At 39.8% G+C, this 26,611-nt stretch overlaps 3 protein-coding genes across 4 annotated transcripts in view; all 3 read right to left on the reverse strand.

Annotated features, from left to right (window-relative positions):
• Positions 1–3,598: 3,598 nt before the first annotated feature.
• cskmt (citrate synthase lysine methyltransferase) lies at positions 3,599–5,367 on the reverse strand. The gene is made up of 2 exons (XM_062066885.1): positions 5,135–5,367; positions 3,599–4,774 (listed from the first exon to the last, which is right to left on the reverse strand). The coding sequence occupies exons 1-2, from the start codon at positions 5,214–5,216 to the stop codon at positions 4,101–4,103; spliced, it is 756 nt and encodes a 251-aa protein (XP_061922869.1). The 5' UTR covers positions 5,217–5,367; the 3' UTR covers positions 3,599–4,100.
• A 2,986-nt stretch (positions 5,368–8,353) lies between these two features.
• Positions 8,354–13,356, reverse strand: otub1b (OTU deubiquitinase, ubiquitin aldehyde binding 1b). The gene is made up of 7 exons (XM_062065352.1): positions 13,258–13,356; positions 12,594–12,655; positions 11,099–11,197; positions 10,904–11,022; positions 10,746–10,830; positions 9,545–9,739; positions 8,354–9,451 (listed from the first exon to the last, which is right to left on the reverse strand). Exons 1-7 carry the CDS (start codon positions 13,298–13,300, stop codon positions 9,254–9,256), a joined length of 801 nt encoding a protein of 266 aa, XP_061921336.1. The 5' UTR covers positions 13,301–13,356; the 3' UTR covers positions 8,354–9,253.
• A 1,613-nt stretch (positions 13,357–14,969) lies between these two features.
• Positions 14,970–26,611, reverse strand: part of nectin4a (nectin cell adhesion molecule 4a) — a 38,157-nt gene continuing 26,515 nt past the window's right edge. The window contains exons 6-11 of one of the 2 annotated variants that reach the window (XM_062066887.1): positions 22,313–22,467; positions 22,070–22,229; positions 21,879–21,954; positions 21,503–21,565; positions 21,228–21,416; positions 14,970–16,291 (exon numbers count right to left, since the gene is read on the reverse strand). In XM_062066887.1, the coding sequence (XP_061922871.1) occupies positions 15,920–16,291; positions 21,228–21,416; positions 21,503–21,565; positions 21,879–21,954; positions 22,070–22,229; positions 22,313–22,467 (1,015 nt within the window). In that variant the 3' untranslated portion in view covers positions 14,970–15,919. Of the gene's footprint in view, positions 16,295–21,227; positions 21,417–21,502; positions 21,566–21,878; positions 21,955–22,069; positions 22,230–22,312; positions 22,468–26,611 lie in introns of both variants that reach the window. The other variant, XM_062066886.1, reaches the window with a different exon arrangement.

A 26,611-nucleotide genomic window follows, 5' to 3' on the forward strand; every position in this document is an offset into this window, starting at 1 on the left:
TATCTCGTCTTGGTACACAGAGGGGTCCGTATCCTTGTGTAGAAGGCTTAGGAGCACGGTATCGTCCGCAAATTTCACCATATAATTGTTAGGGTGCACAGTCCTACAATCATTGGTGTACAATGTAAACAGTGTTGGTGATACAACACAACCCTGTGGGACGCCTGTGTTGCAGTGTTTGGTGTCTGACAGTGTTCTGTTGACCTTCACTTGCTGTGTTCTGTTTGTTAAAAAAGAGTGGAACCATTTGATCAAGGTGGAGTTTACACCCATGTCTTTGAGCTTCTCCAAGAGTATGTGAATTTGCACTGTATTAAAAGCTGAGCTAAAATCAACAAATAAAATTCTAGCATAAGCTTTTGTGTTCTCAAGGTGCTTGGAGATTAAGTGCAAGGTGCAAAGGATTGCATCATCAGTACTGCATTCCTGCTTGTACGCAAACTGGTACACATCTAACTTTGGCTTGACATCCTTCATGAGCAGTGACACAACAAATTTTTCAAAACATTTCATAACAATCGAAGTGAGAGCTACGGGACGAAAGTCGTTGTTTACTGTGACACAGGGCTTTTTAGGCACTGGAGTTATAATTGACTTCTTCCACAGAGCTGGAACAGTGTGAGTGTTAAGTGACTGTTGGAATATTGGACACCATGCTGTAGTTAGTTCCTCTGCACAGCTTTTGAGCAAAAAAGCTGGGAGGCCGTCAGGGCCTGCGGCCTTGCCTGTACGTACTCTACTAAAGAGACGGCGAATGCTGGTCGGGTGGACTTCCAGGCAGCAGGTGTCATCAGTGTCTGGCAGGGACTGCAAAACACTGTCACACTCCTGAGAGAAGTTTTGATGGTCGAATCTCAAATAAAAGTCATTTAGCTCATTTGATTTTTGCTGCTCATCCAGGGTGATGATTTGTTTCTTTGCAGGGTTCATATTAGTGACTGATTTCATTGTGTCCCAAAGTTTTTTTGTATTTGACATTTGGAGATGATGTTCCATTGTTAGCCTATGTTGTTCTCTTGCATTAGTGAGAAGTTGTTTGAGTTCTTTTTGGACAACTGACAGTCCTGCTCTGTCTTTACTTCTAAAGGCCTGCTTTTTCCTATTTATGCAGTCTTTTATTTCTTTTGTTACATAGGGTTTGTTATTGGGATATACTACAATGTTTTTCTTGGGTACCACATTGCCAACACAAAACTCAATGTAGTCCGTTATAGTTACTGTAGCCTCATCTAGTCCTAGTGCATGGAACAGGGACCAGTCTGTGCACATGAAACACCCCTTCAGTGTCTCAATAGCATCGTCTGACCACACATTAATTGTCTTATGCTCAGGTTTAATTGATTTAAAAACAGATTTATATGTGGGTATTAGATGTATGGTGTTGTGATCCGAGTTGGAAAGGGGGGGCTTTGGTTTTGCTGAATATCCCCCCTTTATATTGCCATAGCATTTATCTAGAATCTTGTCATTTCTTGTGTCACATTTTACAAATTGTTCAAAGCCCGGCAAGGCAGTCTCCAGTTTACAATGGTTAAAGTCACCCATAAAGAAAACAGGAGCTCCGGGTGTGCGCTGCAGCTGTTCATGTGCGCACTCTGCTATGCTCACAGCAGCTCTGCCTGCATTGCCGCTGGGTGGGACATAAACAGCGGCTATGATGATGTTGCCAAACTCCCTAGGCAGGTAGTAAGGTCTCATTGATAAACACAGCAGTTCTACGTCGGGGCTGCATATGGTTTTTTTCACAGTGAGCTGTTTACACCACTTGTCACTCACGTACACGCCGACTCCGCCCCCTTTTCTCTTCCCGGAAGCGTCAGAGCGGTCAGCTCGTACGAGTGAGAATCCATCCAGGTCAAGCAGAGAATCCGGGACGCCTTGGTGAAGCCACGTCTCGGTGAACACCATGATGTTGGTTTCCCGGTATTCAAAGCAGCTCTTTAGGTTGACCCGAAGCTCATCCAGCTTTGGTGCCAGCGATCGCACGTTGCTGAGTATTATTGACGGCAGCGGTGGTCTGTTGATTCGCCGGCGGAGGCGTTCTCGGACACCTCCCCGTCTGCCTCGCTTGCGTTGTGGCCGTGTGCCGGTGTGTGTCGCTCGGATGACTGCCGGTAGATGTTCTGGTGGTGTGGATTGGCGTAGTGTGGGTCGGAGGGACAGTAAGGCATCTCTGGAGTAGACGCGACATCCATGTTCCCATTGCACGTTCGTTGCAAGACAAAAAATTACGCGTTCGCTGATAAAAAAGAGGATCAGCAGTACGATATAAAAACTTGCTTCCATTGTTAGGGCTCGTGCTACAAACAATTGGTAGTTCAGACGGCCGAGTTCTTTGTATGTCGAATGTCAATTAATGCCGTGATCAGTTTCACGTAAAGTCACAAGCACCAAAGCATGTTTTTAAAAACGAATAAACAAAACGAACATGATGGTACGAACACTTAAAAAACACACTTAAAAAAACACGTAAAAGCAACAAGCACAAGCCCTGGTCGCTGCAGTGCTGCGCCCTCAAAACGCAGCTGTTCCCATCACCAACATGTTGTTACAACATGTAGGTGATAGATTAGGGAAAAATATAGTAATTCTATTTGGCAACATTGGAGAAAGTTTTGTCTAAGTTTCACTTTTGCATCTCATTGCATGCAACTGTGGTGCATTCAAAGACCAATGATCAAAGTGACATGATGTAATGAGAAATTAAAGTATGTGTAATATGTCATGTATTTCAATTGTACACATATCCGTCCATCCATTTTCTACCGCTTGTCCCGTTCGGGGTCGCGGGGGGTGCTGGAGCCTATGCTTTCGGGCAGAAGGCGGGGTACACCCTGGACAAGTCACCACCTCATCGCAGGGCCAACACAGATAGACAGACAACATTCACACTCACATTCACACACTAGGGCCAATTTAGTGTTGCCAATCAACCTATCCCCAGGTGCATGTCTTTGGAGGTGGGAAGAAGCAGGAGTACATGTTCGAAATTAAACTCAACTCAAAAAAAGTTAGGACTAGAGGTGTCAATTGGTTTTAAAGATACAGAGAGGCTTAACCTGAAAGAGATGAACTAAAGTTAAAAAGTTAAAGTACCACCCACACTAGGTGTGGTGAAGTTACCCTCTGCATTTGACTGTATTTGAGGGGAGCAGTGAGCAGCAGCGGTGGCCGTGCGCGGGAATCATTTTGGTTATTTAACCCCCAATTCCAACCCTTGATGCTGAGTGCTAGGCAAGAAGGTAATGGGTCCCATTTTTATAGTCTTTGGTATGACTCGGCTGGGGTTTGAACTCACAACCTCCCGATCTCAGGGCAGACACTCTAACCACAAAGCCACTGAGCAGGCAACTAATGATAACAATCATACTAAGATCTTTCTGTGTGGAGTTTGCATGTTATCCCCATGACTGCGTGGGTTCCCTCCGGGTACTCCGGCTTCCTCCCACCTCCAAAGACATGCACCTGGGGATAGGTTGATTGGCAATGCTAAATTGGCCCTCGTGTGTGAATGTGAGTGTGAATGTTGTCTGTCTATCTGTGTTGGCCCTGCGATGAGGTGGCGACTTGTCCAGGGTGTACCCCGCCTTCTGCCAGAATGCAGCTGAGATAGGCTCCAGGACCCCCCGCGACAAGCGGTAGAAAATGGATGGATGGATAATAATGTCTTATTATGATTCGTATTACCCAACAATGATAATTTTCCGTGAATCAAACAATGTTTACTTTATACACTTAAGTAAACTTGACATATTTTCTAATTATATTTAAGTGAATAATGACAGGAATTTATATTCTGGGCACTTTATATTGAATTTGTTGGAACTTTTTTGTGGGGGGTAAAAAAATAAATAAAATAAACTAGATTGGGGGGGTTAGTTAAAGTTATTAATCCCATTTTTAAAAAGTCAAAAACATAATTAGGATGTGCTTTTTTAATATTGGTGCATGTAAGCATACCAAGTGTGTGTGTTTGGGGCGGCGACGTAGGGTACAGGGAATTGAAATGGTGCTAAGCCTTTTGTGACTCTCCCACAGAAACTGACGTTCCAAAATAGACAAACTATGTTCTTTATATGAAATATTTCCATTGTCCAAAGTCATTGCTGCACATTCAGGCGAGGGGTCACTTGGTAGCAGTAGTAACACACTCCCCTCTTCTCCCCTACTTCCTGCACACAAACCTCTGCCGCTATCTCCCGTGCTTCCGTCTCCAGCCACAGCAGCCTAGCGTCCGGGTCCTCATCAGAGAACTGGAGCAGAGACCCTGAGTGGCGCAGCACCTCTAAACACTGCTTCAGCACCAGGCCGGCCTTCCCTGGCCCCTCTTTTGACCTCAGTAGGGCATCCGTGGTGCCCTTGTCTACTATGAGGTCCACAGTGCGGGAACCAAAATGTTGGTGCAGCTGTGTGCAGTCCAGCTCCACAAAGTCCAACTGTGAAGAGGAGTTCCTAGACTGGACATCTTCAGCCAGCACATGCTCCTGCATGAGCCGCACAGCGACGGGGGAAATATCAGCACACGTGACCCGCACTGGAACGGGACAGTGCTGGTAAATGGAGGATCCCAACGAGGAGGTGCCACAGCCCATATCCAGGACTTGCAAAAAGGCCTCGGTGCTGGACTGGGTCTGTAGTAAAGGCATGATGAGGTTCCGGACTGCGTCAAAGCCGAAGAACCACTCAAAGTTCTTGAACTTCTTTGTTCTGCTGCTGCTGTCAGCATAGAAGCGATCCCAGGTGGCTTTTTTGTCCATGTTTGCAATCAGTTCAGCTGAGAGACACAAGGACAGGACTCATAAATACATGAAGGTGTTTAGGTTATATCTAACCAACATTTCAAACCTTAACACATTCATAACAGCATATTCCAGCATTCCTTTTCTAAAATAATTACAAGAGTATTTCTTACTGTGTACCCAATAGCATATTTTCACGTGTAAGGACATACAAATTAAGGTAACGATAGTGCAAAAGCGTATAAAAGTTTGTATTAAATTGTGCACTACAACTAGCGAGGTCAACGGTTAGCATTCGGGCTAACGTAGCAATGAGGACACGCAAGTAAAAAGGAGGACGAAGAAAGTTAAACACATAAAATGAACACATTCATTAGCACTGCCACGAAACGTACACGTAAGAGACGAGTGAGGTCGCACACATATAGCTGAAAATGTTCGACTACACGACGAGGTCTTAAACAACAACCCTGCCATCTTCGCCTGGCTTGAGGCTTAACTCTTGTGTGACATGAGCGCTCACTCCCACCTAAAATCAGCGAACTGGGGGGAAATCATCGTTTTATCTTTTAGTATTACAATGTGACAAACTCGTATACAGAGAGCTGCTAAGTATTTATTCCATATAAAATGTCTGAAAAAAGAGTTGTCGCCTTATATTTGGGGTTCCAGAGTGTTCTAATGTGGGCAAAGACGTTCAAATATAAATAGGGTCGATACCATGTGCAGTATCGGTATGGATTTGATACTACGGTGATGGGACTGAACATTTTCTACAAATATCTGTTAATTTTCCCAAATATCCGTCTATTTGTGTGTGTATATATATATATATATATATATATATATATATATATATATATATATATATATATATATATATATATATATATATATATACATCCATCCATCTTCTACTGCTTATTCCCTTCGGGGTCGCGGGGGGCGCTGGAGCCTATCTCAGCTACAATCGGGCGGAAGGCGGGGTACACCCTGGACAAGTCGCCACCTCATCACAGGGCCAACACAGATAGACAGACAACATTCACACTCACATTCACACACTAGGGCCAATTTAGTGTTGCCAATCAACCATCCCCAGGTGCATGTCTTTGGAGGTGGGAGGAAGCCAGAGTACCCGGAGGGAACCCACGCAGTCACGGGGAGAACATGCAAACTCCACACAGAAAGATCCAGAGGCCGGGATTGAACTAACTCACGACTACTCAGGACCACACACACACAGATATATACAGTACAGGCCAAAAGTTTGGACACACCTTCTCATTCAATGCGTTTTCTTTATTTTCATGACTATTTACATTGTAGATTGTCACTGAAGGCATCAAAACTATGAATGAACACGTGTGGAGTTTATGTACTTAACAAAAAAGGTGAAATAACTGAACACTTGTTTTATATTCTAGTTTCTTCAAAATAGCCACCCTTTGCTCTGATTACTGCTTTGCACACTCTTGGCATTCTCTCAAGGAGCTTCAAGAGGTAGTCACCTGGAAAGGAAAAAAAAAAAATATATATATATATATATATATATATATATATATATATATATATATATATATATATACACACACACACACAAATATATGTACATGTACAGTACAGGCCAAAAGTTTGGACACACCTTCTCATTCACAACACAAAAGATGCTCCCAACCCCATTGATAAAGTAAGAAATTCCACTAATCAACCCTGATAAGCCACATCTGTGAAGTGAAAAAACTACTGCTTTGCATACTCTTGGTATTCTCTCGGTGAGCTCCAAGCACACTTGTGAAGTGAGAACCATTTCAGGTGATGCCAAGAGTGTGCGAAAAAGTAATCAGTAAAATCTCTTGGTACAGCTGCATTGACTCTGGACTTGATGAAACACAGTGGACCAACACCAGCAGCCGACATGGCTCCCCAAACCATTGCTGACTGTGGGAACTTCACACTGGATTTCAAGCAACTTGGATTTTGCTCTTCTCCAGCCTTCCTCCAGACTCTAGCGCCTTGACTTCCAAAGTAAATACAAAACTTGCTTTCGTCTGAAAACAGGACTCTGGACCACTCTGCAACTGCCCAGTGCTTCTTTTCCATAGCCCAAGTCAGACATCTTCTAGAGATTTTAAAGCATTACATGCTTCCATCTGTTGAAAAGCTCTATGGAGATATCATTTCCCAGCATGTTCTGGCACCTGCCCACAGTGCCAAAACCACCAGCAACTAGTGTACTGACCATGGCATTACTGTCCTCGATTGGCCTGCCAACTCCCCTGACCTGAACCCCATAGAGAATTTGTGGGGTATTGTGAAGAAGAAGCTGAAAGACACCAGACCCAATAATGCAAATGAGCGAAAGGCCGCTATTGAAGCATCCTGGGCATCCATAACACCTCAGCAATGCCACAGGCTGATTGCCTCCATGCCACGCCACATTGATGCAGTAATCCGTGCAAAAGGATTCCCAACCAAGGACTGAGTGCATTAATTGACATTTTCAAATGTTTGATTTTGTTTTGCTGTTATACATCTTTTTTTTTAACTTGGTCTGAGGAAATATTATATTTTTTTAGATAGGATTTTTGAGTTTTCTTAAGCTGTATGCCATAATCATCAATATTAAAATAATAAAAGGCTTGCAATATTTCAGTTGATGTATAATGAATCCAGAATGTACAACATTTTTGTATTTTTAATTGCATTACAGAAAATAAAGAACTTTATCACAATATTCAAATTTTCTGACAGTCCTGTATATATACACATATATATATACATTTATATACACAAATACCTATATATATATATATATATATATATATATATATATATATATATATATATATATATATACACACATATATGTATATATAAAGTATTGATATGTAATACTCTACTAAATTTCCAGTACGAATTCTCCTTCCAAGGTAGTCAGAGCATTTCTTCCTGTCCCTCACATACACACCCGTGACGTGGAGATGCAGAATTGACACCAACACGCAAGTTTTTAAAAGGCTTCTTTTTTGTTAGCAGTTTGGCAAATAGGAAAAGTAACAATGCTAATTTTAAGACACTATTGTGTCATTGCTAAGAAATACGGTCTCTTTTTTATTGCAATCTACCAGTTATTTTACTAATTTTGAGATGTGCTTTAAATAAAAATATTTAATCTTCAAAAACAAGCCTTGAAAAAGAAGAAATTGTTCAGGGTTGTCTTACATTTAGGTCAATCTGTTATTTTACTGGTACTAGTAAAAACATGGCTTACAAAACAAATTTTGTATTAACATAATGTTTGGAAATCATGCATTAAACAAGCATAGCTGTCTACTATTCAGGTCAATGTGTTAACTTTTCTAAATAAGCATCACTACTGAAAACATGATTTAACAAAAAAAGAGGGGTCATTTATGCTCAGTATTGTCTTTTAGTCTGTCAATATATTGTACTGATACAATCGGAAATAAGATTTTTCTTTCTGAAAACAACCCTTAGCAAAACATTTACAAACCTGTTCACTCTAGGGATTTTAAGCACAAAGATGAATGTATATTCTTTGGTTATATAGATTCAACTCGTGTCACATTGCACACATGACATACAATAAATAAGATGTAAATCCCTTTAATAAAACTCAATGAAACGCAGTGTAACAAAGGAAAAGAACCCAACAAAGCAAGTAGATAACATTTACAACCACAAAAGAAACCTGTACAACTCTAAAATGCCTGGAGTCTCACTTAATCTATTTTTGTCAGTCATGAATTCATTAGATATTTTGTGATGATTTTACGGGGGTCGTTTTGGGGGGACTCATGGACTGGGTGTGTTGTATCGTTTTGATTTGGTTTCAGACCACTGTCATTATGCTTTAACTGTGTGGCTGCTAGAGATGAAACGGTATGAGCAGTTCTTATGCTATATTGATGACTATTGTGACCCGAATCATCACGGTGGTCAGTATTTTCATGCAATTGTTCATTTTTCTTTGACTTTAGTCTTGTTTGTAGGCACAAAAATATCTGCATCCTTTGTTGTGTTTCTGTAAAGCATCTTTGGGTGTTTCAGTTGTTTTGTTGTGCAGTTGGCTAAAGGCATTTGGTTGCAGTCTCTCTGATGCTAAGCATGTTCTAACAGTAAACACTTTTTTCCCCCCGCTTCATCGATAAATCGTATACCCAAGGATTTCCCCCCCATTAGTTGTAGGGCCACACTTTGCCAAGCTGTGGCGTGCCACAATGTCCCATTTGAGAGCTTATTGCTTCAGTAGAAGTATAGTCGAAAATATTTTTGCATCAAAGGTTATCCCAGTGATTTCAGTACTAAAATTATGAAATTACTTTGAAAAAAAGTGGCGCTCACTATTCAGGGAATAGATGGAGAATGTACAGATGATGTATCAGTCGCACACACTTTATTTCATGTTTGGGCATAGTTGGGGGGTATACCGTTTCATCTCTAGTGGGTTAGACTGCCGTGAATATTGACAAGGGGGAGATGCGGGAGCGCTATTTGTACAAGATGTCATAATGGCCTGGTCTATAGAGGAGAAAGATGCGTGGGTCGCCGCCTTCCGGAAAGACGTGATGATTGACCGTTCCACCCTCTCCTCGATCCATGTACTCCACAAGGATGGATAAGTTCAGGGCCTGGGCTAAGGCGATGATGTGAATGTGGTCGCTTTCTTTAGACATTGGCTCCACCTCCTTAGGGGCAAAAAAAAGGGCAAAATATTTTTTAAACTGAGATAAGACTGAAAAAATATATATATTCTGCGTCAGAATGAAGGTAAAACGCACCTGCTGACAGAACTCCTTGACAGAGCATCCACCTTCGATGAAATGCTGAAAGAAACCATGCTCTCGCTGCAGGTAGCCTGAGGTGAGCAGCCGCAAATACACGACCACGTAGTCCGACACATTCTGGTCATTGAAAGATCTCAGCAGCTCCTTCAGGCTCGGTTGCTTTTCGCACAGCTCGATCAGGTCCATGAACTATAAGGATAGACAGGAAGTCACGTTGTAAAGGTGGTCTGTGCGCCCTCTGAACAAGTCGTATGAACAAGAACTTGCATACTAAATGCAAAGCTAGGTTAGATTCTTTTGGAGGTGCAAGTCAGGCTACTAGGAGGTGTGACATTCATTTAAATGGCTGTTTGACGTGAACTAATACCAATTTGAAGCAGTGGGGGCCGTTTGTTTTGGAGCAGTTTTTAAATGCAAACTACCCATGCTGCCTTCATATGCACGACACCTGACATGGACTGCAGTCACACGGACAGAAAAACAAAACAGAAAATGACTAAGAGTCAAAGGAAACTGCACTTTTCTAGTTGATTGTTTTGTAATGGACTTGTTAAAAGTAGCCTAGCTTAAGTGTTCACCATTTGACATTCACATTTATATATTGCACATATTTTTATTTTAGTTGTATTTCTATTTTTTAATACACAAGAGTATTCTTGATGTATTAATTGTAGACTATATTTTCCCTGCATTGTTAAAATGCATTTACAGCGAAGTTGATTTGCATGGAGGGTATTTGTAGCCTGTGTAGTTTTTATTGTGCCACAAAGTTTCTTAGTTGAGGGGAAACAAATCAGTTTAAGAGCTTGGGGTTAAGGTACCACCATAGGAAAAGTTTACTATGAAAGCAACTCAAATCAAATTATAAGTATTTTTTTAGAATATTTTCAACAGATATCATATAAATTGGTCAAAAATGTTTTAACTATTCAGATTCAAATATCTTAAAACTGCTGCCAGTGATTATTTCCTTGATGAAAATGAGTAACTTATGAAAAAAGTCTGAAAAGGAACTACCAGTATATTGAGTCCGTCTTTTTGAACATGTCTATGAAAAGAACGGCTCTTCAAGATCATACGTTCAGAAAGCCATAAATCTGGAGGGGAAGGAGTAATCTGACGTAGCAAAGCAGAAACATAAACCTGGCTTTTGAGTGAGAAAGAGTAGATAAGTTGTCTTTTTGAGCAAACTCACAGTGTGGTGGAAGTCTTCAATGGTGAACTCAGTGAACCCCTCGTTAACCAGGTCTAGTTTGCTTTTTGCTGCCACTTCCTTGAACCTGAGCACAAGGAACAACATGAACGTCTGCTATGTCGGCTTAACTTTAATAGGGTGGGGCAACAACCACTCACTTCTGCAGTTCTTTGCTGTCATCGAGCAGAGACTCCAGATGCGCAAAGCCAAAAGCTCTGTAGAAACAATTGCCGTCTGGTCGTGTCTTACGGATGTATGAATATTTTTTGTGCAAGTCCTGCAGTGAGGCGGAATACAAGATTTCTGCATGAAGGCACAGTGACCAGAGAACACAGCGATGAGGTTTCACTGACCTTAATCTTGAGCTGATAAACAGTGTCTTCCTCCGAGTACTCTCTCTGCAGCACGGTGAGCTCCTTTCTTTCAGACACTAATGGGTTACTGTTGGCTATCTACATGACCAAACCACAGAAAGTTAAACAGAAAGAAAAATGGTTTATGGAAACAGCTGTGTGTTTCCAAATAAGGCTGGGCGATTATATGATCGTAATCGTAGATTGCGATTAATTTGAGTTTGATCACAGTGATAAGCTGTTAGCATAGTTCCTCGATCAAACATGGCGAAAAATGTCAGTGGCAGTCGTAACCAGTAGGGAAGCAACGATGCTTGGTATAATCCTGCACGGAACAATCCTTATTTATTGACAGTGATCCTGTGTGTCTGTGAATGTATGTGTGTGTACGTTTGCGTGTATGTTTGTGTGTATGTTCGACCTTCCGTTCCACCGTCGCGAAAGTCAGTCACCTCACGACGGAACTAATGTTCGATCGCGTTGTGCCTCGTCCCCTTACACAGCTGGAAGTGCAGCCCAGAAGAACAATATGAATAAATATGACTAACAGACTTTACTTTCACTATTTGCTGAAGCTCACTGGTAATCCTGCCCCGAATGCGGACTAGCAGGCACATAGAGAACGTCTGTATCGGTCTCGACTGGGAGAATCAAAACACATTAATTTAATCAGAAAAGGCTTTTTTTCCTAATATTTTTAAATCAGACTTATGTGTCTGCAAAGATTCCACTCCTGTGATATAATATGCACTAAAAAACAGACACTTTGTGTTCTTATTGTTTGTTTGTGGATGAAAACATTTTGTTCCTGAAATAATAATTTAACTTGTTTTATGTGTTTGTACACATTATTTTACAGTACCTTAAATTCAAACTGCACTTTAATGTATTTGTATTCAATATAAGATAATTAATTTAAGTTTTAAAAACTCCAGAATCTGGATGGAGCTTGTTTGCCAAAGCACTGGTGAGAAGCACTAATGTATACAAGTAATTAAAGATTAGAAATAATTTACCATTTGACAGTGTTGTTTAGTAAATGTTAATTTGAAATAAAAGTCACCAATTATACTTTGTTTACTGCAGAATGTTTGTGATGACAAGCAAAAAAAACAAAAGAACTTTGAGAGGAAAAAAAGTTGTTCTCTTTACCCCCAAAAAACATACCGAAAAATCCAGGTACTGACCATAGCGTGGGTTAGTAAACACACATATAGTTATGAACAAAATGACAGTTGTCAGCTGTTGGCATACATTACCTTGATCAAACTTGTTGGAAATGTATGTTACAAGATACTGCGGTGGTAGTAAACAGTAAAAATGGGGTACTTGGTATAATCTTGCAAGGGAAAATCTGGCTTTAATAAAAAAAAAAAAAGTGATATTAATCCAAATCGCATGATGTGAAAAAAATAATTGTTATCATTTTAATTGCCATATCGCCCAGCCCTATTTGTAAATGAACTTTGCTCTGGTCATTAAATATAATTCTCACCTCTTGTTGTATTCTGTCTTGCTGTGCAATTATGGCCTCGTCATATGCGAGGCAGTTCACCCCTGTAAAAGATCAGTTATTATAACGAATATGGATATATTGTATGCAATGTATTAAAAGGTGGACTTGGTCCATTATGTGAATCAGGTGATGGACTTCGATTCTGACAGGTTATGTCATACATGAGCTCAAATATTGTCAATGGAAAAAAAGTGCATGTTCTTAAGAGACGTCGTCATAATGAAACGAAATCTGTATGCATAACAACGGCTGCTAGCTAACCCGAGCTAGCTCGAAAACAAAAACATACTGCTACCAACACCGTGTTTGGTAAACAAACCTACGCCGACATTGCTTTAATACCAACGCTACGGTTTTATCATCCTCTTAAGCCGAAAGCATTGGGACTGTCACCGTTGTCCTGTCAAGTGTCAACATAGGCGATGTGTTTTCTTTGTGTAGCACCGTTAGCATTAGCCAATAAGCTATGGCCTATTTTCTTTCATTTGGCCGCTGCGTGTCTGCCGCTTTGTCCTCGAAGAAGGCACTGGAACCCCCAAGAACGGGTAAAAAAAAAACCCGTGTCAAATGTGTCATTGACATCCCCAATACTAACACCTTGGCTGAGTGCGGTGTGTTCTGTGTTTACACTTGTTTTTCTCACCCTCGATCTCCTCCTGTGATGATTCCTGCTGCTCCTCCGCCATCTTAGTCGTCCCGATCAGCTTCCTGTTTTTTTCCCGCAACTTTATTGCTTATGTACAAACGTACAAAAGCGGTAACATACGTACAACAAATAAAGAGGTAGCGTTGTATACACAAATTTGACTAATTACCATTGCACATTAAAGTACGATTCTAGTTTCTACAATATATAATACTGTGCACCTTTGCTCTTGTTATGTTTATAACGCAGTAGTACAGGTTCCTCCCGCCTATTTAATTCAATCAGAGCGCCAGGTGAGGTTGATGATGTTTTAACTACAATAAATTCCGCAAACAATCGGTGTCTGCATGTCTTGGGTGTAATTCTGTATTGTCTCTGTTTCCCATGTAAGGCGGCTGGAACAACAATCCAGTTGCACGCCAGTTCCAGGCCATTTACGCCATCTGATGGTTCGCTTTGGTTTGAGACAGGCAGTGTATGTATATATATATATATATATATATATATATATATATATATATATATATATATATATATATATATATATATATATATATATATATATATATATATATATATATATATATATATATATATATATATATATATACTTATAAATAAATATATATATAGTGTGTGTGCGTGTGTGTGTGTGTGTGTGTGTGTGTGTGTGTGTGTGTGTGTGTGGACATATATTATTTATTATATGTATATATTTATTTATATTTTTATATTATTTATAAGGACCTTTGTCATACCAGCACACATGATATGGCACAAAATTAGTACCCAATGTACCAGATTTGCCCAATGAGTACCACAACAATTTAATTTATGAAGAAAGGTGTAGAGTAAGTTATAAAACGCACTGGTTGTTTGCTATAAAGGTATATATCAGAAATAGAAGAGTGGCTATATGTAACAGTTAGAGATGCTACCTCAGTAGAAGCATTTAAGTCCCATCTTAAAACTCATTTGTATACTGTAGCCTTTAAATAGACCCCCCTTTTAGATCAGTTGATCTGCCGTCTCTTTTCTGCTCTTCCCCCCACTCCTTCGTGGAGAAGGGGTGGGAGCACAGATTAGGTGTCCACAGATGAAGCACTACCTGTTCAAAGTCGGGACCCGAGGTGGATCACTCATCTGCGGTCCCCTCCAAGGTTTCTCATTGTAGCCCATTGGGTTGAGTTTTTCCTTGCCTTGATGTGCGATCTGAGCCGAGGATGCCGTAGTGGCTTGTGCAGCCCTTTGAGACACTCGTGATTTAGGGCTATATAAATAAATTTTGATTGATTGATGTGTTTAAATTGTTTGTAAAATACCTACAATGTAGTCTAAATATTGTATCATTGTTAATCCCACTGTAAATAATAAAATAAGACAATTCATTTGCACTATATCATAGCTACATGTATGAAGTTTACATTAAAAAAAACCGCGTGAAAATCAGTTAAGTATTGAAAAAGTTATGATGGATTAAATGTGCTGATACTTCATTTGTCCTGTCACTAGATGGAGATGTTGACCGGTTTAAGATGGCGGCCCTACGGCTCGTCAGCGCCAATAGGCAGTAGGGGTCGATGCAGCATATCTATACAAGATATTTATGGTTACATCCCTAAAGTTTGGCACTGTTACTTCCCATTTCGTATCCATTTTTTAACATGAAAAAATATACATTTTACACTGTGTAAAAAAGGCATAGTTGTAAAAAGTAGTTTTTATTTTACATAAAATATACCCCAAGCACATCCACGGGTAATGGAAATTAAGGGCACTGGTCCAATAATTGTCTTGCCTTTCAACATTATTGGAGTGTCCCAATTCCTGCACAGTACTGCACACTGGGAGGCGCTGTAGGCAAATAATCCAACCATCAACATGGAGACGACTGTAAACCAAAAAGTCCTTTTGAGTCTTTAGTCAAATTTTATTCTAATATTTCTCAAACATATGTATAATATGTGCATGAAACAAAATAATACTCAATTTCTGCAATTTATTTTTATTTTTTTACTTCAAAGGGGTTGTTTGCAACTTGCTCACGGCTTAAATTGATGTTACTTTATATTAGTATTAGTGGTTTAACAAGACATATATTTTCTAAATGACTTCATTTTTCACAATGACTAGTTATATTGAATAAAAAATTGCTCATCGGCCGAAATAATTTATCTCACATTAAGGCTTGTCAGTCACCGCTGTCTCACGTGCACGAAAAGGGAGCGTATGCACATGTAATGAACGACAGCCAAGGTGATTGTTGGTAAACATCACCGCCTAACTCCTTAAGAGATTGTGCTGGACATCAAACTGACAACTTGGGCTTCAAGCCCAGTGTCCAGCACACTCGGCTCTTATTTGGTGGACCCAGGTTGCAAACAGGCCCTTTAACCCCTAAAATACTATACTTACATAAAAAAGTTACTGAAATATACAGGTAATGTACAAAATCTGTAAACGTTTGACACAAGCGGTTCACAGTACTGCATGGAGGGACATTTTAGTGTCTAAGGAGGACAGTAAGAGGAAATAACACAACCACAGGTCTTGGATCTGTCCCAAACGGTGCGCAAATTAACCTGCAAGTCCAGCCCTTTGTAGATTTCTCTTTAAATAGTTGTTTGTGTGTAAACTGTATGTTGTGACCCCTTTCTTGCTACACAATCTGGGCCTTGTGCACCAAGGAGGCATGCGGGCTAAGCATGGTGGGGCTTGGAGTTGCTTTGAACCTCATGGTGCCGTTTATGAGCTGGTAGCCCGTCTCAGATACCTGCGAGCTGCTGGTTACGCTCTCTCTGTCGCCAGGGTGCTCCCGCCTGCCAGGACCCCCGAGGCTTTCATCTACCTTGTCCTCATCGGCCATCACGGGCGGATAGCTGCAGCTCAGGGAGGAGTGCTGCAGGGAACGGGTGGAGCTGGTGGGCCTCGAGCACCCCTCGGCCGAGCCGTTCAGGTGCCCAACAACCTCCGTCGACGATTGGATGACAGGCAGAAATGGTGGGACAAGAGGAGGATGCAGGCGGTGTTCCTGCTGCAAAGGTACACAAAAAAACATCTTATGCAATATCCACAATGATTCAGACATATTTAAAGGTTTGTTCACACTTGTCATGTTTGGCTCAGTTTAAAGGAACTCTGGTGCCTTTGCTGTGTTAGTACACTTCGTTGGATCAAGGTTAACACGATCATCCAAATGTTGGTGTGCACCAAACAAGCCTAAACCGAGATGGGTATCACCCAACTTGCGGTTCAGTTCACTTGCGCTGGACCAAAGCCACACACCATTGCTAAATTGACAACAAAAAGCATGAATAAATGACAAATATGGAAGAGAAAATGTGTTGGAAGGGCCCTCTCTCTGCTGTGCTGCCTCATTAAAAAGTATGGTTTAAACTTAGACTTAGACTTAGACAAACTTTAATGATCCACAAGGGAAATTGTTCAACACAGTAGCTCAGTTACAATGATGGAAAGGACAATGCAGGTATAAATAGACTAATATAGCTATAAAAAAATCTAACATATATACGAATATATACATAATATGTGTACAGAGTAATTTATATACAGATATATTATATTATGTCTATAACATATATACAATATAAACCAATGACCATGTACAATATTACAGTATATACAGTCTATATGACAGCAGCAGCATAAAATAGAGAGTAGGTCCTTAAGGAAATAGAAAATAGACATTATAAACAAAGAGAAGTAGCTAACATGTCAGGTGTCAGGTAATAGACAGATGTCATCTATTGCTGTATGGCGAGTGATTATACAGCTGGATGGAGTGTGGAATGAAGGAGTTCTTGAATCGCACAGTGCGGGAAGGAAGTTGAAGGAGCCTGTTGGAGTATGAACTCCGCTGTCCCTTAATTGTCAGGTGGAGTGGATGGGCAGGATTGTCTATGATGGCCAGCAGTTTGTCCAGTGACCTCCTGTCCCTCACTGACACAAACGCCTCCAATTGCGTGCCAATAGTTTGGCCGGCTTTCCGGATCAGATTATCAATCCGGTTTGAGTCCCTTTTAAAGCATTCTTTCTTAACCATAGAGCCATTGTTGCCCATTGTTGGTCCACGAGCGCACCCTGGAGGGCCGCCAAAAATATGTGTTTCTCAGCTGTGGTCCGTATGGGCCGCAGCGGTACTCAGTTGTAATGCACTTTTCCACCACTTGGGGCAGTCATAAAAATCTTAAACAAAGAGAAGTTTGGGGCTAAAGTTTTAAGCGCAAAAATTATGACTAAAGTGGTGAAGCTGTATTTTAATTTCACATACATTTTATTAACAGTTTATTTCAGAAACATTATTATCATAATTATTCATTATTGATACATTTAGACTTGATTTACTTTAGGGCATCATAATAGTATGTAAACTTATTTTTTATCAGTTTTTTTCCCTCCTTTTGCAGTATATTTGATTACCATTTATCTTGTAAGTAGCCTGACCTAAATCTTGATAATAGTCTTTGTGATTAATACACGGTTTCATATAATTTGACAAGGATTATCCTGTTAAACTGTGAATAGGTTAGATATAATTCTTGATTACGATCAAGAGTAAGATTACTATTTCAGTGTTAATATTTGAGTGGGACCCAGACCTCTATATAGTGAACAAGTTAGGCCTCAAGATCAAACGATTTAGAACCCCTGGTTTAGATGCATTTTGTGACATCAGTGTGTGAAAAAAGCTGCTCAATCAAATCCTTACTTTATGTATGCACACTAAGTCAAAGTACACTTATGCCAAAGAGAGAAAAAAACACAAGTTTCACTGAAATAATTGGAAAGTGACAAGGGAGTATATAAATGTCCTTATAATGAATAAATAAAAATCTAACATTGCTCTTGAATTGTAGTCGCAGATAACATATACAAAATAAAATCTGGCCTAGATACAAATGATGGTAACCCAAAATTGTGTTGCACAACCTTTTGAAACAACTATTGCAATCAAGCACTTCCTTTAACTGTCAATGAAGCGTATTTTGGCCTGCTCCTCATGAGTAAACCTGTCCAGCGCTCTCAGGTTTGATAGAAGCCTTTGCCAGACTAGTTAATTCAACCCTTCCCACATATGTTCATTATGATTTAAATTAGGTTTCATAGAAGTTCACTTCAGAACATTCTGATGTTTAGCCTTTACCTTTTGTTGCCAGCAATGTAAAGAGTGGATTTGAATGAGGACCTAATCCGTTGAAATTTAAATAAACGTTTATTAATGTTACAATTTTACTTTGTTAAAAAGAAAATTTGACATACTGTATTTGTATTTTGCCAGTTGTCTGGCGTAGTGTTATAGCTCACAGCTTTTCAATATTGTGTAAGGTCAGCAATTGTCTTAGAAGAAAATTCACTCTATACTTGGTGGTGGTAACCGTGGTAAACTACTATAGTAGCTACAGCTGCTCCTGGTGTAGACTTGAATGTTATATGGGTGCCACCCCTGCAGAACTAAGCGCCACCCCTGTACCAACTCTAAAAAAATAGTCTGGACACTCTACTGCCGTAGAAGTTTACTCTCAAGGTAAATGCTGTTCATTGTATTACTTACTTCATTAAAACGACTGTAGTTGTAAGTAGTACATTCTGTTGTATTGTTTTTAATACAATATTTCTCATCAAAACTTTTTTTTCTTTTTAAAAGGCACGTTACATTAAAATTGTGCTGTTTTGCAGGCCAAGCACCAATTAAATTGATTAATTCATTTCAATGGGCATCGTTGAGTTCAGATACACATGTTTTGAGTTAAGAGCTCTGTCACAGAACCAATTAAGCCCATTTGTTGATGTTCTACTGTGTACCTACTATGTTCTTTTCTCTGTATGCTTCATTTAAACAGAGTTGAGCTGGCCTTCTGGATTTGTCTAAAATAAAATGTGTAGTTGGTCAGTATGCATTCTTGCAAAATCCACTGTTTTATGTTACTTCAGTGACCATTGTGGGTTTCTCTTTCTTTTAGAGAAGGGTGTCAAAAATGTTGTCCACATCTGTATGTTCTTTACTGGTGTCATGACAAAACTAAGAGCATTAACACTAAAACAAAGCTCACCAAAGTGCACACTAAGGGCCTGATCAACCAAAGGTTTGCGAGTATGAAAACATGTGCAAACTTGATAGCACACGCAAAGCTGATCTACTAAGCTTGTACGCACAGGATTGCATCTGTTAAATTAGCAAAATAGTGAGCACAATCCATTTAGTGTGTCTGTCTTCATGTATCTGCAGATACGGATTATCAGAACGCCCACAATACTGGTAAGAGGAGATGCAAATATAATCATTTAGCATTTGCAATGTGATTCATCAAGACTGAAACTGTTCTGTAGCTGCTGTTTATATTTAGCACATTATGAATGTACGTGCAAAGCGACACAGGAACACAAATGGCTGCGAGAAAGGGGGCAATCACTGCAAAGCCAGACGAAGTGAGAATTCTCCATCTGCGTGCGTGTGAACATATTTGAAAAATATTAGACATGTAGCCACATCAGCAATGCCATTTTCTAATTTTATAGCTGCTGGGTGACTTAAGAGGCTGATTAAACAAATTAAATTTATACATTTTGGTTTCTGCTTGCTTTAGGAGCTATCATGGCAGCTCAAAGCTCTCAGATTATTGTATCTTTAATTGAGAGCCTCACTGTAAATTGTGTTATGGTCACACACTAAAGAATCTGAATTATGAATGAAATGAATATTATTGCTGACATATCTCCTATATGAAAAAAACATCTTGCAATATTAATTTTCTTGGGTCTGGATCATTCTAGAGAATCCAGATGCACCATCACAACACCGCAGCGCCTCCCAGCATGGGTTCTGTTGTCAAGACTGCGCTTATATCAGCATGGGTTCTGTTGTCAAGACTGCGCTTATATACACTGCCGTTCAAAAGTTTGGGGTCACATTGAAATGTCCTTATTTTTGAAGGAAAAGCACTGTACTTTTCAATGAAGATAACTTTAAACTAGTCTTAACGTTAAAGAAATACACTCTATACATTGCTAATGTGGTAAATGACTATTCTAGCTGCAAATGTCTGGTTTTTGGTGCAATATCTACATAGGTGTATAGAGGCCCATTTCCAGCAACTATCACTCCAGTGTTCTAATGGTACAATGTGTTTGCTCATTGGCTCAGAAGGCTAATTGATGATTAGAAAACCCTTGTGCAATCATGTTCACACATCTGAAAAAAGTTTAGCTCGTTACAGAAGCTACAAAACTGACCTTCCTTTGAGCAGATTGAGTTTCTGGAGCATCACATTTGTGGGGTCAATTAAACGCTCAAAATGGCCAGAAAAAGAGAACTTTCATCTGAAACTCGACAGTCTATTCTTGTTCTTAGAAATGAAGGCTATTCCACAAAATTGTTTGGGTGACCCCAAACTTTTGAATGGTAGTGTATAGCCCCGAAAAGGTGGTACATTTTATATTTGTGTGCTGCATGATAAAACGCCACAGGATGGACCATATGATGCCGTAAATGTGGAAGGAAATTAGTGTTTCTATGGTGACAGCCGGTACACATGCAAAATCACCATTTAAATAGGGCAGTCTGCATCACTTTTCCACTTGTTACCAATTGTACACGCAGTCTTAGTATATCAACCGCAAAACGTCCACTAATTTTATAGTTTGCACACGCTATTTAGTATGTGTATTGTTGATCTTAGCAGATCAGTCCCCAAATGTTTTTTTTCAACCAGATTACTGAAAAGAGAGTATCACTTGTACTGAAATGATAACCCCCTGAGTCAATCACCTGCATCCTGTCTGGGGATGAAACCTCAGAGGTGCCCTGATTGAGAGTCGAGAGTGTGAGCCAAAGACGTAAAAACTCGAGCTGTCAGCTTATTGTCCAGCTCAACTCAAGGCGTCAAGAGAGACTTAAGGCGTCAAGTGAGTGAGCATCTGTTCTAAAGGCATTGTTAGTGAGCCCATACCAGAGATATGTTGCTGTCCCTCACATATGTTTCCACCCTCATTCGGCTCTCCTCATCCCGGTCCAGGGGCCTCTCTCTGCCCCTTCGTGAGTTGTTGTGCAGGACGGGTCGACCCATGTAGTCGTACGCTCCCCCTCCGACCCTTCCACACGAGAGAGTAGAGCGGCTGTCGCGACTCTGAGCCATCTCCTATCAGCACAGGAAAAGACAGTGATGAACGGAGGTTGTCCTCATTCGGGAAACAATGGAGCTAAAGTTTGCTCCAACGGACTGACCCCGAGAGAGGACATGCTGGTCCTCACGGTTCCCTCCACCCTCAGCGGGATGCTCTCCTCCGTCTGCAACGACAGGAAACAGACAGACTTAAGTCGCAAACTTGCTCCAGTCAGACTTTCCCGTTTCTTCTGAGAGACAAAGTAGGTTGAAACGACAGCAAGAAGATCTCATATGTCATCCCAGAATGGTTATATAGCGCCACGTTATCTCTTTATCGTTAAAGAGAAAAAAAAATTAATGCCTGAGTCCATCAATTTGCCATGAAGCCTTGATCTGATGTATGAGGCCCCGCTGGCTTGTGGATCAGCACCGCAAAGGCAGAACTGGGTTAAGAATTAAGATGAGAACAAGAATAATTGAGAAAGGAACACGTACCGCTCCTCTTGCATCTGTGCTGACCGAGTTCATCCTCCTGAAAGATGCTTGGCGGGACATAGTGCTTATTTCCTCCCTGAACAATTATAAAACCAAGCAATAAGGATGTGTTGTGTGCTTCCATACACTCACTATTAGGTACACCTCATAGTAAGTGTAACTAATGGTGTGACCAGTGCATCATGTCATACTTCTGCTCAGTCAGCTGCCTCTTCAACATCTTGTTCTTCTTCTTGTGGTGGCAGGTGACACAGATGACAATGACCAGCATCAGGATGAGCAGCGCCCCGGCGATGGCGCCCACGATAATCATGATCTTGTTCTCCATCGCCGTCTGACTCGCGCGAGACTCTGCCGCAGCGGAAGGAAACAGAGAGTTTAGCGGCGGTGTTTGCATGACGGGTCAAAGGGTGACCTGTTGATCAGACATCCACCTGCTACGGAAATTTCCACCTCCGCCGTGACCCCTCCCACTGCGTTCTTCACCAGGCACTGGTAGGTGCCAGCGTCTGACTGGATGAGGGGGCGCCCGAATTCAAGGGTTCCATTGGGATGAGGGATCACTCCCTCGGGCAACTTGTCACCCAGTCTGCAAACACAACAAACCCACACTTTAATTTTCAAAACACAAAAGTGGAACAGAATTGATCTCTTTTCATGGTATTGATAGTTCCAGACATGAATAACAAGGTACATCAAGAAAGTAACTCAACATGTCAGAAGAGAAGCAAGAAAAAATAGAGCTTGTAGAATCATACATCTTCTCAATGTCTATTACTGTTGTATTCTACAATAGTTGCAATATTTTCTTTGCTTATATATATATTTTTTTATTTTTTTCACTTCCTGTGTTTTAAGTGTCACCATTAGACCATATGTGGTCTAATGCCGTGATGAAAGAAACAAAAGGAGGTGAAAAAGGTGACAAAAAAACCTACTAATAAAATTATACAATTGAGCAAAAACAATTAGAAAAATACAAAAAAATGACATTGTATAACTTATGCAATGTTAAAAATAAAGTAAATAAATTAATATATTAGTAAAATAAAGATACAGTAGATATAAACCTTCAGGGAACATACAAATTAAATTATCTTCAGAGCCAAATGGGACATACAGTAAAAGTCAGTAAAAACAGTTTGAAGGGCACTAGGATTTATTACTATTTAATTTTTTTTATTTGTTTTGCTCAAATTTCTTAATAAACTTCAGTCCTAAACAAAATATCAAGCCTTTGTTGTTGACTATTTTGAAGGCCTTTTGATCAGATAATGTCACAGGTTTAAATTAGTAAAATAATTTGCTGTGCAAATGTGTAAAATATTACTATTTATACTAACTGTGATATAATTTGATCAAAAGGCTTTCAAAAGTTTTAAATAAAAATTATGTTTGGTATTTTTGTTTCGGGCTGAAGTTGATTAAGAAATTTGAGGGGGGTCGGGGAGTCAAACAAAATATTAATCCAAAATGTTTTTGTGCTGATCATGCTGACCAGCAATACTGGAAGAGGGAGATGCAAATATAAGCATTAAGCGCTTGCAATGTGATTCATCAAGACTGGAACTGTTCTGCGGCTGCTGTTTTGCATCACATTAAGGGAAAAAAATGAAGCGATTATATGTACTGCTTGGTTTTGGGGTATTGCCGAATAACTGCCAGTGTATTATACACCTGTGAAAGCATTGGACATTGACATTTTAAAACTTAACATGAACAACCCTCGTATTATCTATAATGGAGTAACACCAAAACGTATGGAAAAAATACAGCAGAAATTGAATAAAAACTCAGCCTTTTGTCCGCTGAGGTTTAAAAAAAAATCACATGAGGAAAATAAAAATGAATAGAACTGGTAATAAATATATAATATAATATGTTTAAATAAGTAATGGTATTGAAGGGGAACTGCACTTTTTTTGGGAATGTTGCCTATCATTCACAATCATTATGAAAGAAAAGACGATAGATAGATTTTTTTTTTAATGCTTTCTAACTTGTAAATGTACCGTATTTTTCGGACTATAAGTCACAGTTTTTTTCATAGTTTGGCCGGGGGTGCGACTTATACTTAGGAGCGACTTATGTGTGAAATTATTAACACAATACCGTAAAATATCAAATAATATTATTTAGCTCATTCACGTAAGAGACTAGACGTATAAGATTTCATGGGATTTAGCGATTAGGAGTGACAGATTGTTTGGTAAACGTATAGCATGTTCTATATGTTATAGTTATTTGAATGACTCTTACCATAATATGTTACGTTAACATACCAGGCACGTTCTCAGTTGGTTATTTATGCGTCATATAACGTACACTTATTCAGCCTGTTGTTCACTATTCTTTATTTATTTTAAATTGCCTTTCAAATGTCTATTCTTGGTGTTGGGTTTTATCAAATAGATTTCCCCAAAAAATGCGACTTATACTACAGTGCGACTTATATATGTTTTATTTCCTTCTTTATTATGCATTTTCGGCAGGTGCGACTTATACTCTGGTGCGACTTATACTCTGAAAAATACGGTAAATACAAGTCCGCTTACAGCAGAGCCAGTGGGAACTCCTCTATTTCGCCCATAAAATCCAATAAATAACCATTTAAAAACCGCCAACAATACTCCATTTACATTTCGTGACTTGAATATTAACCAAGTAATACTGCTATTGTTACTATAAGCGCTAACGCCGCCAAACTATTTATAGCGGCGCCGCGATCACTTCTGTGTGTGCCTATGTTTAAATCATCGAATGGTCTGCTGCTTTCTCGCTTCCATGCTCTAGATCTATTCGATCTAGATCGATTTATTCTAGATCATAAATCATGCATCTCACCTGGACTGAAGAAGTCTGAGCAGGTATTCCGACAAGTTGGTACCACTTTGACAGTCATTTAGAACCCAAAACTGGGGAAGACGACATGAAAAGTGTTTCCCCCGCTCTCCCACACTGTTTCTTTTTTAAGATTATGAGTCCTTCTTCACCTAAATAAGAATATATGAACATCCCAGCAGTCGGCATCCTAATGACAGCAGACTTTGCACAGTAAGTGATGAAGAAGAAAAATAAACAAAACGTGATGCGTTTTTTAAATTAATGTTAATGCATATACCTCAAATGATCAAAATACAAATATATTAAATGTTATTATAAATGTGCCCGTTACTGCATTACATATATACTTACATTATGTATATAAAACCTAAATTGGAGGTGTTTGGATGTTTTCTAAGGGCTTTATAGGCAGAATAGAGCATCTTCTATGGGCTCCATTGTAAGCAAACTTTTGATTTAATATTTAGAATGCAAAGAAAAATAACATCCGTCGTCATACCTTTTATAATGATTGTGAACAGGAAATATTTCAAAAAAGTACAGTTCCCCTTTAAGTATAAATTAATGAATAAATAGATACTCCAGTGACAGAAATGCGCAAAAAAATAAAATGTTCATTAAAAATGTATCGCAAAGTGCTTCGTTAAAAAACAACATTAGAAATAAACAAAAGCCATCCAACCCCACCCACACTCTGTCCCAGATCACCAATCAAGCCAACCAACACACCCAACACAAGCACAGCTGAAACAAAGCTGTGCACAAAAGAACACTGCAACTTTCTGTATTTAACTGCATGCCACAAAATACAACTTGAATCAATTTTGGCACAAAAAAGTAGCAATGCACATTAGGAGACGGCCACAATGCATCACCTGTCATCGTCTATTTTGGTGGCAGCCCAATTCTCCCTAATGGGGAAGATGTTGAATTACAGTTTCCTTCTAAATGTCACCAATGACCTCGTCACAAAAAAAGCAAGCACTTGCACTTCCTTCTACTGTTTCCTGTATCATTTGGGCTGCCTTTCCATTCCCCCCACCTCCTGCCGGCCTTCCCGACATTGACGGAAGCACATAAGCAGGGATTGCTTCACCCAGCGTCTGTTATTGACAAAGCCAACTGGTTTTACTCGCCACGTGTGCGTGAGGTTGACGGTCTTGTTTGCATGCTTTGACTCAAGGCGTGTTGTTGCTGACAACAACAGCCTTCCTAGTAGAACGCCAGGATCCAGCAAGCCTTTTTTCACCCCGCCTCGCAATAAGGGGTACACATTGTTTTTTTGTGGCACCTAACACCATCGTTGGACACACCTTGATGACAGTTTAAAAACCCTGCATTACGCAAGCCAAAGATGACTCGCTCACTTCGCGTGTCATAGATACAAGCAAAACAAAGCCAAATCTGTCACTTTCCACTGAGTCAGCAGAATGTTTTGAGAGAGTCTCACCTCTGCTCAACTGGAGGGTATGATTTCCACGACTTCGGCGATGACGAGCATTAATATATACTCTAACCGGGCACATCATTAGGTACATCTTTGTTGGATGCAATGTCTTCAACACAAGAGTGGTGACCTAAATTATGTTTTAAAAATTGCCATTAATTCTATTATTTGTAGATATTTTCCTAACAATAAGTAGTTTGCAGTAGTGGAGAAGTACAGTCATATGACTGTGGATGACATTTGCAGCACCACCTACAGTATGCGTGGTGGTCAAAACCCATTGGAAGGCAACTAACACATCAACATGTATAATTATGAGACCAGGTGTCCATACCAGTTAGTTATTTTTATTTAAATTAAACCCTGTAATGTGGGGAAATAGAGCAAAAAAAGCACAATGTAAAAAGAAAAAGCTGAAATGTTATTACAAATACATAGATAT

This window comes from Entelurus aequoreus, linkage group LG12 (assembly GCF_033978785.1).
Source record: "Entelurus aequoreus isolate RoL-2023_Sb linkage group LG12, RoL_Eaeq_v1.1, whole genome shotgun sequence".
NCBI lineage: Eukaryota > Metazoa > Chordata > Actinopteri > Syngnathiformes > Syngnathidae > Entelurus > Entelurus aequoreus.

What these genes read in the sequence shown, in the direction of transcription:
- cskmt (XM_062066885.1), bottom strand. Translation starts at nt 5,216, where the DNA reads ATGGCAGGGTTGTTGTTTAAGACCTCGTCGTGTAGTCGAACATTTTCA. An exon ending in ACCTCACTCGTCTCTTACGT is followed by an intron (nt 4,775 to 5,134) that starts GTACGTTTCGTG and finishes TGTGTCTCTCAG; the next exon opens with CTGAACTGATTGCAAACATG.
- otub1b (XM_062065352.1), bottom strand. Translation starts at nt 13,300, where the DNA reads ATGGCGGAGGAGCAGCAGGAATCATCACAGGAGGAGATCGAGG. An exon ending in ATCACAGGAGGAGATCGAGG is followed by an intron (nt 12,656 to 13,257) that starts GTGAGAAAAACA and finishes GATCTTTTACAG; the next exon opens with GGGTGAACTGCCTCGCATAT. An exon ending in TTGAAGACTTCCACCACACT is followed by an intron (nt 9,740 to 10,745) that starts GTGAGTTTGCTC and finishes CTATCCTTATAG; the next exon opens with TTCATGGACCTGATCGAGCT.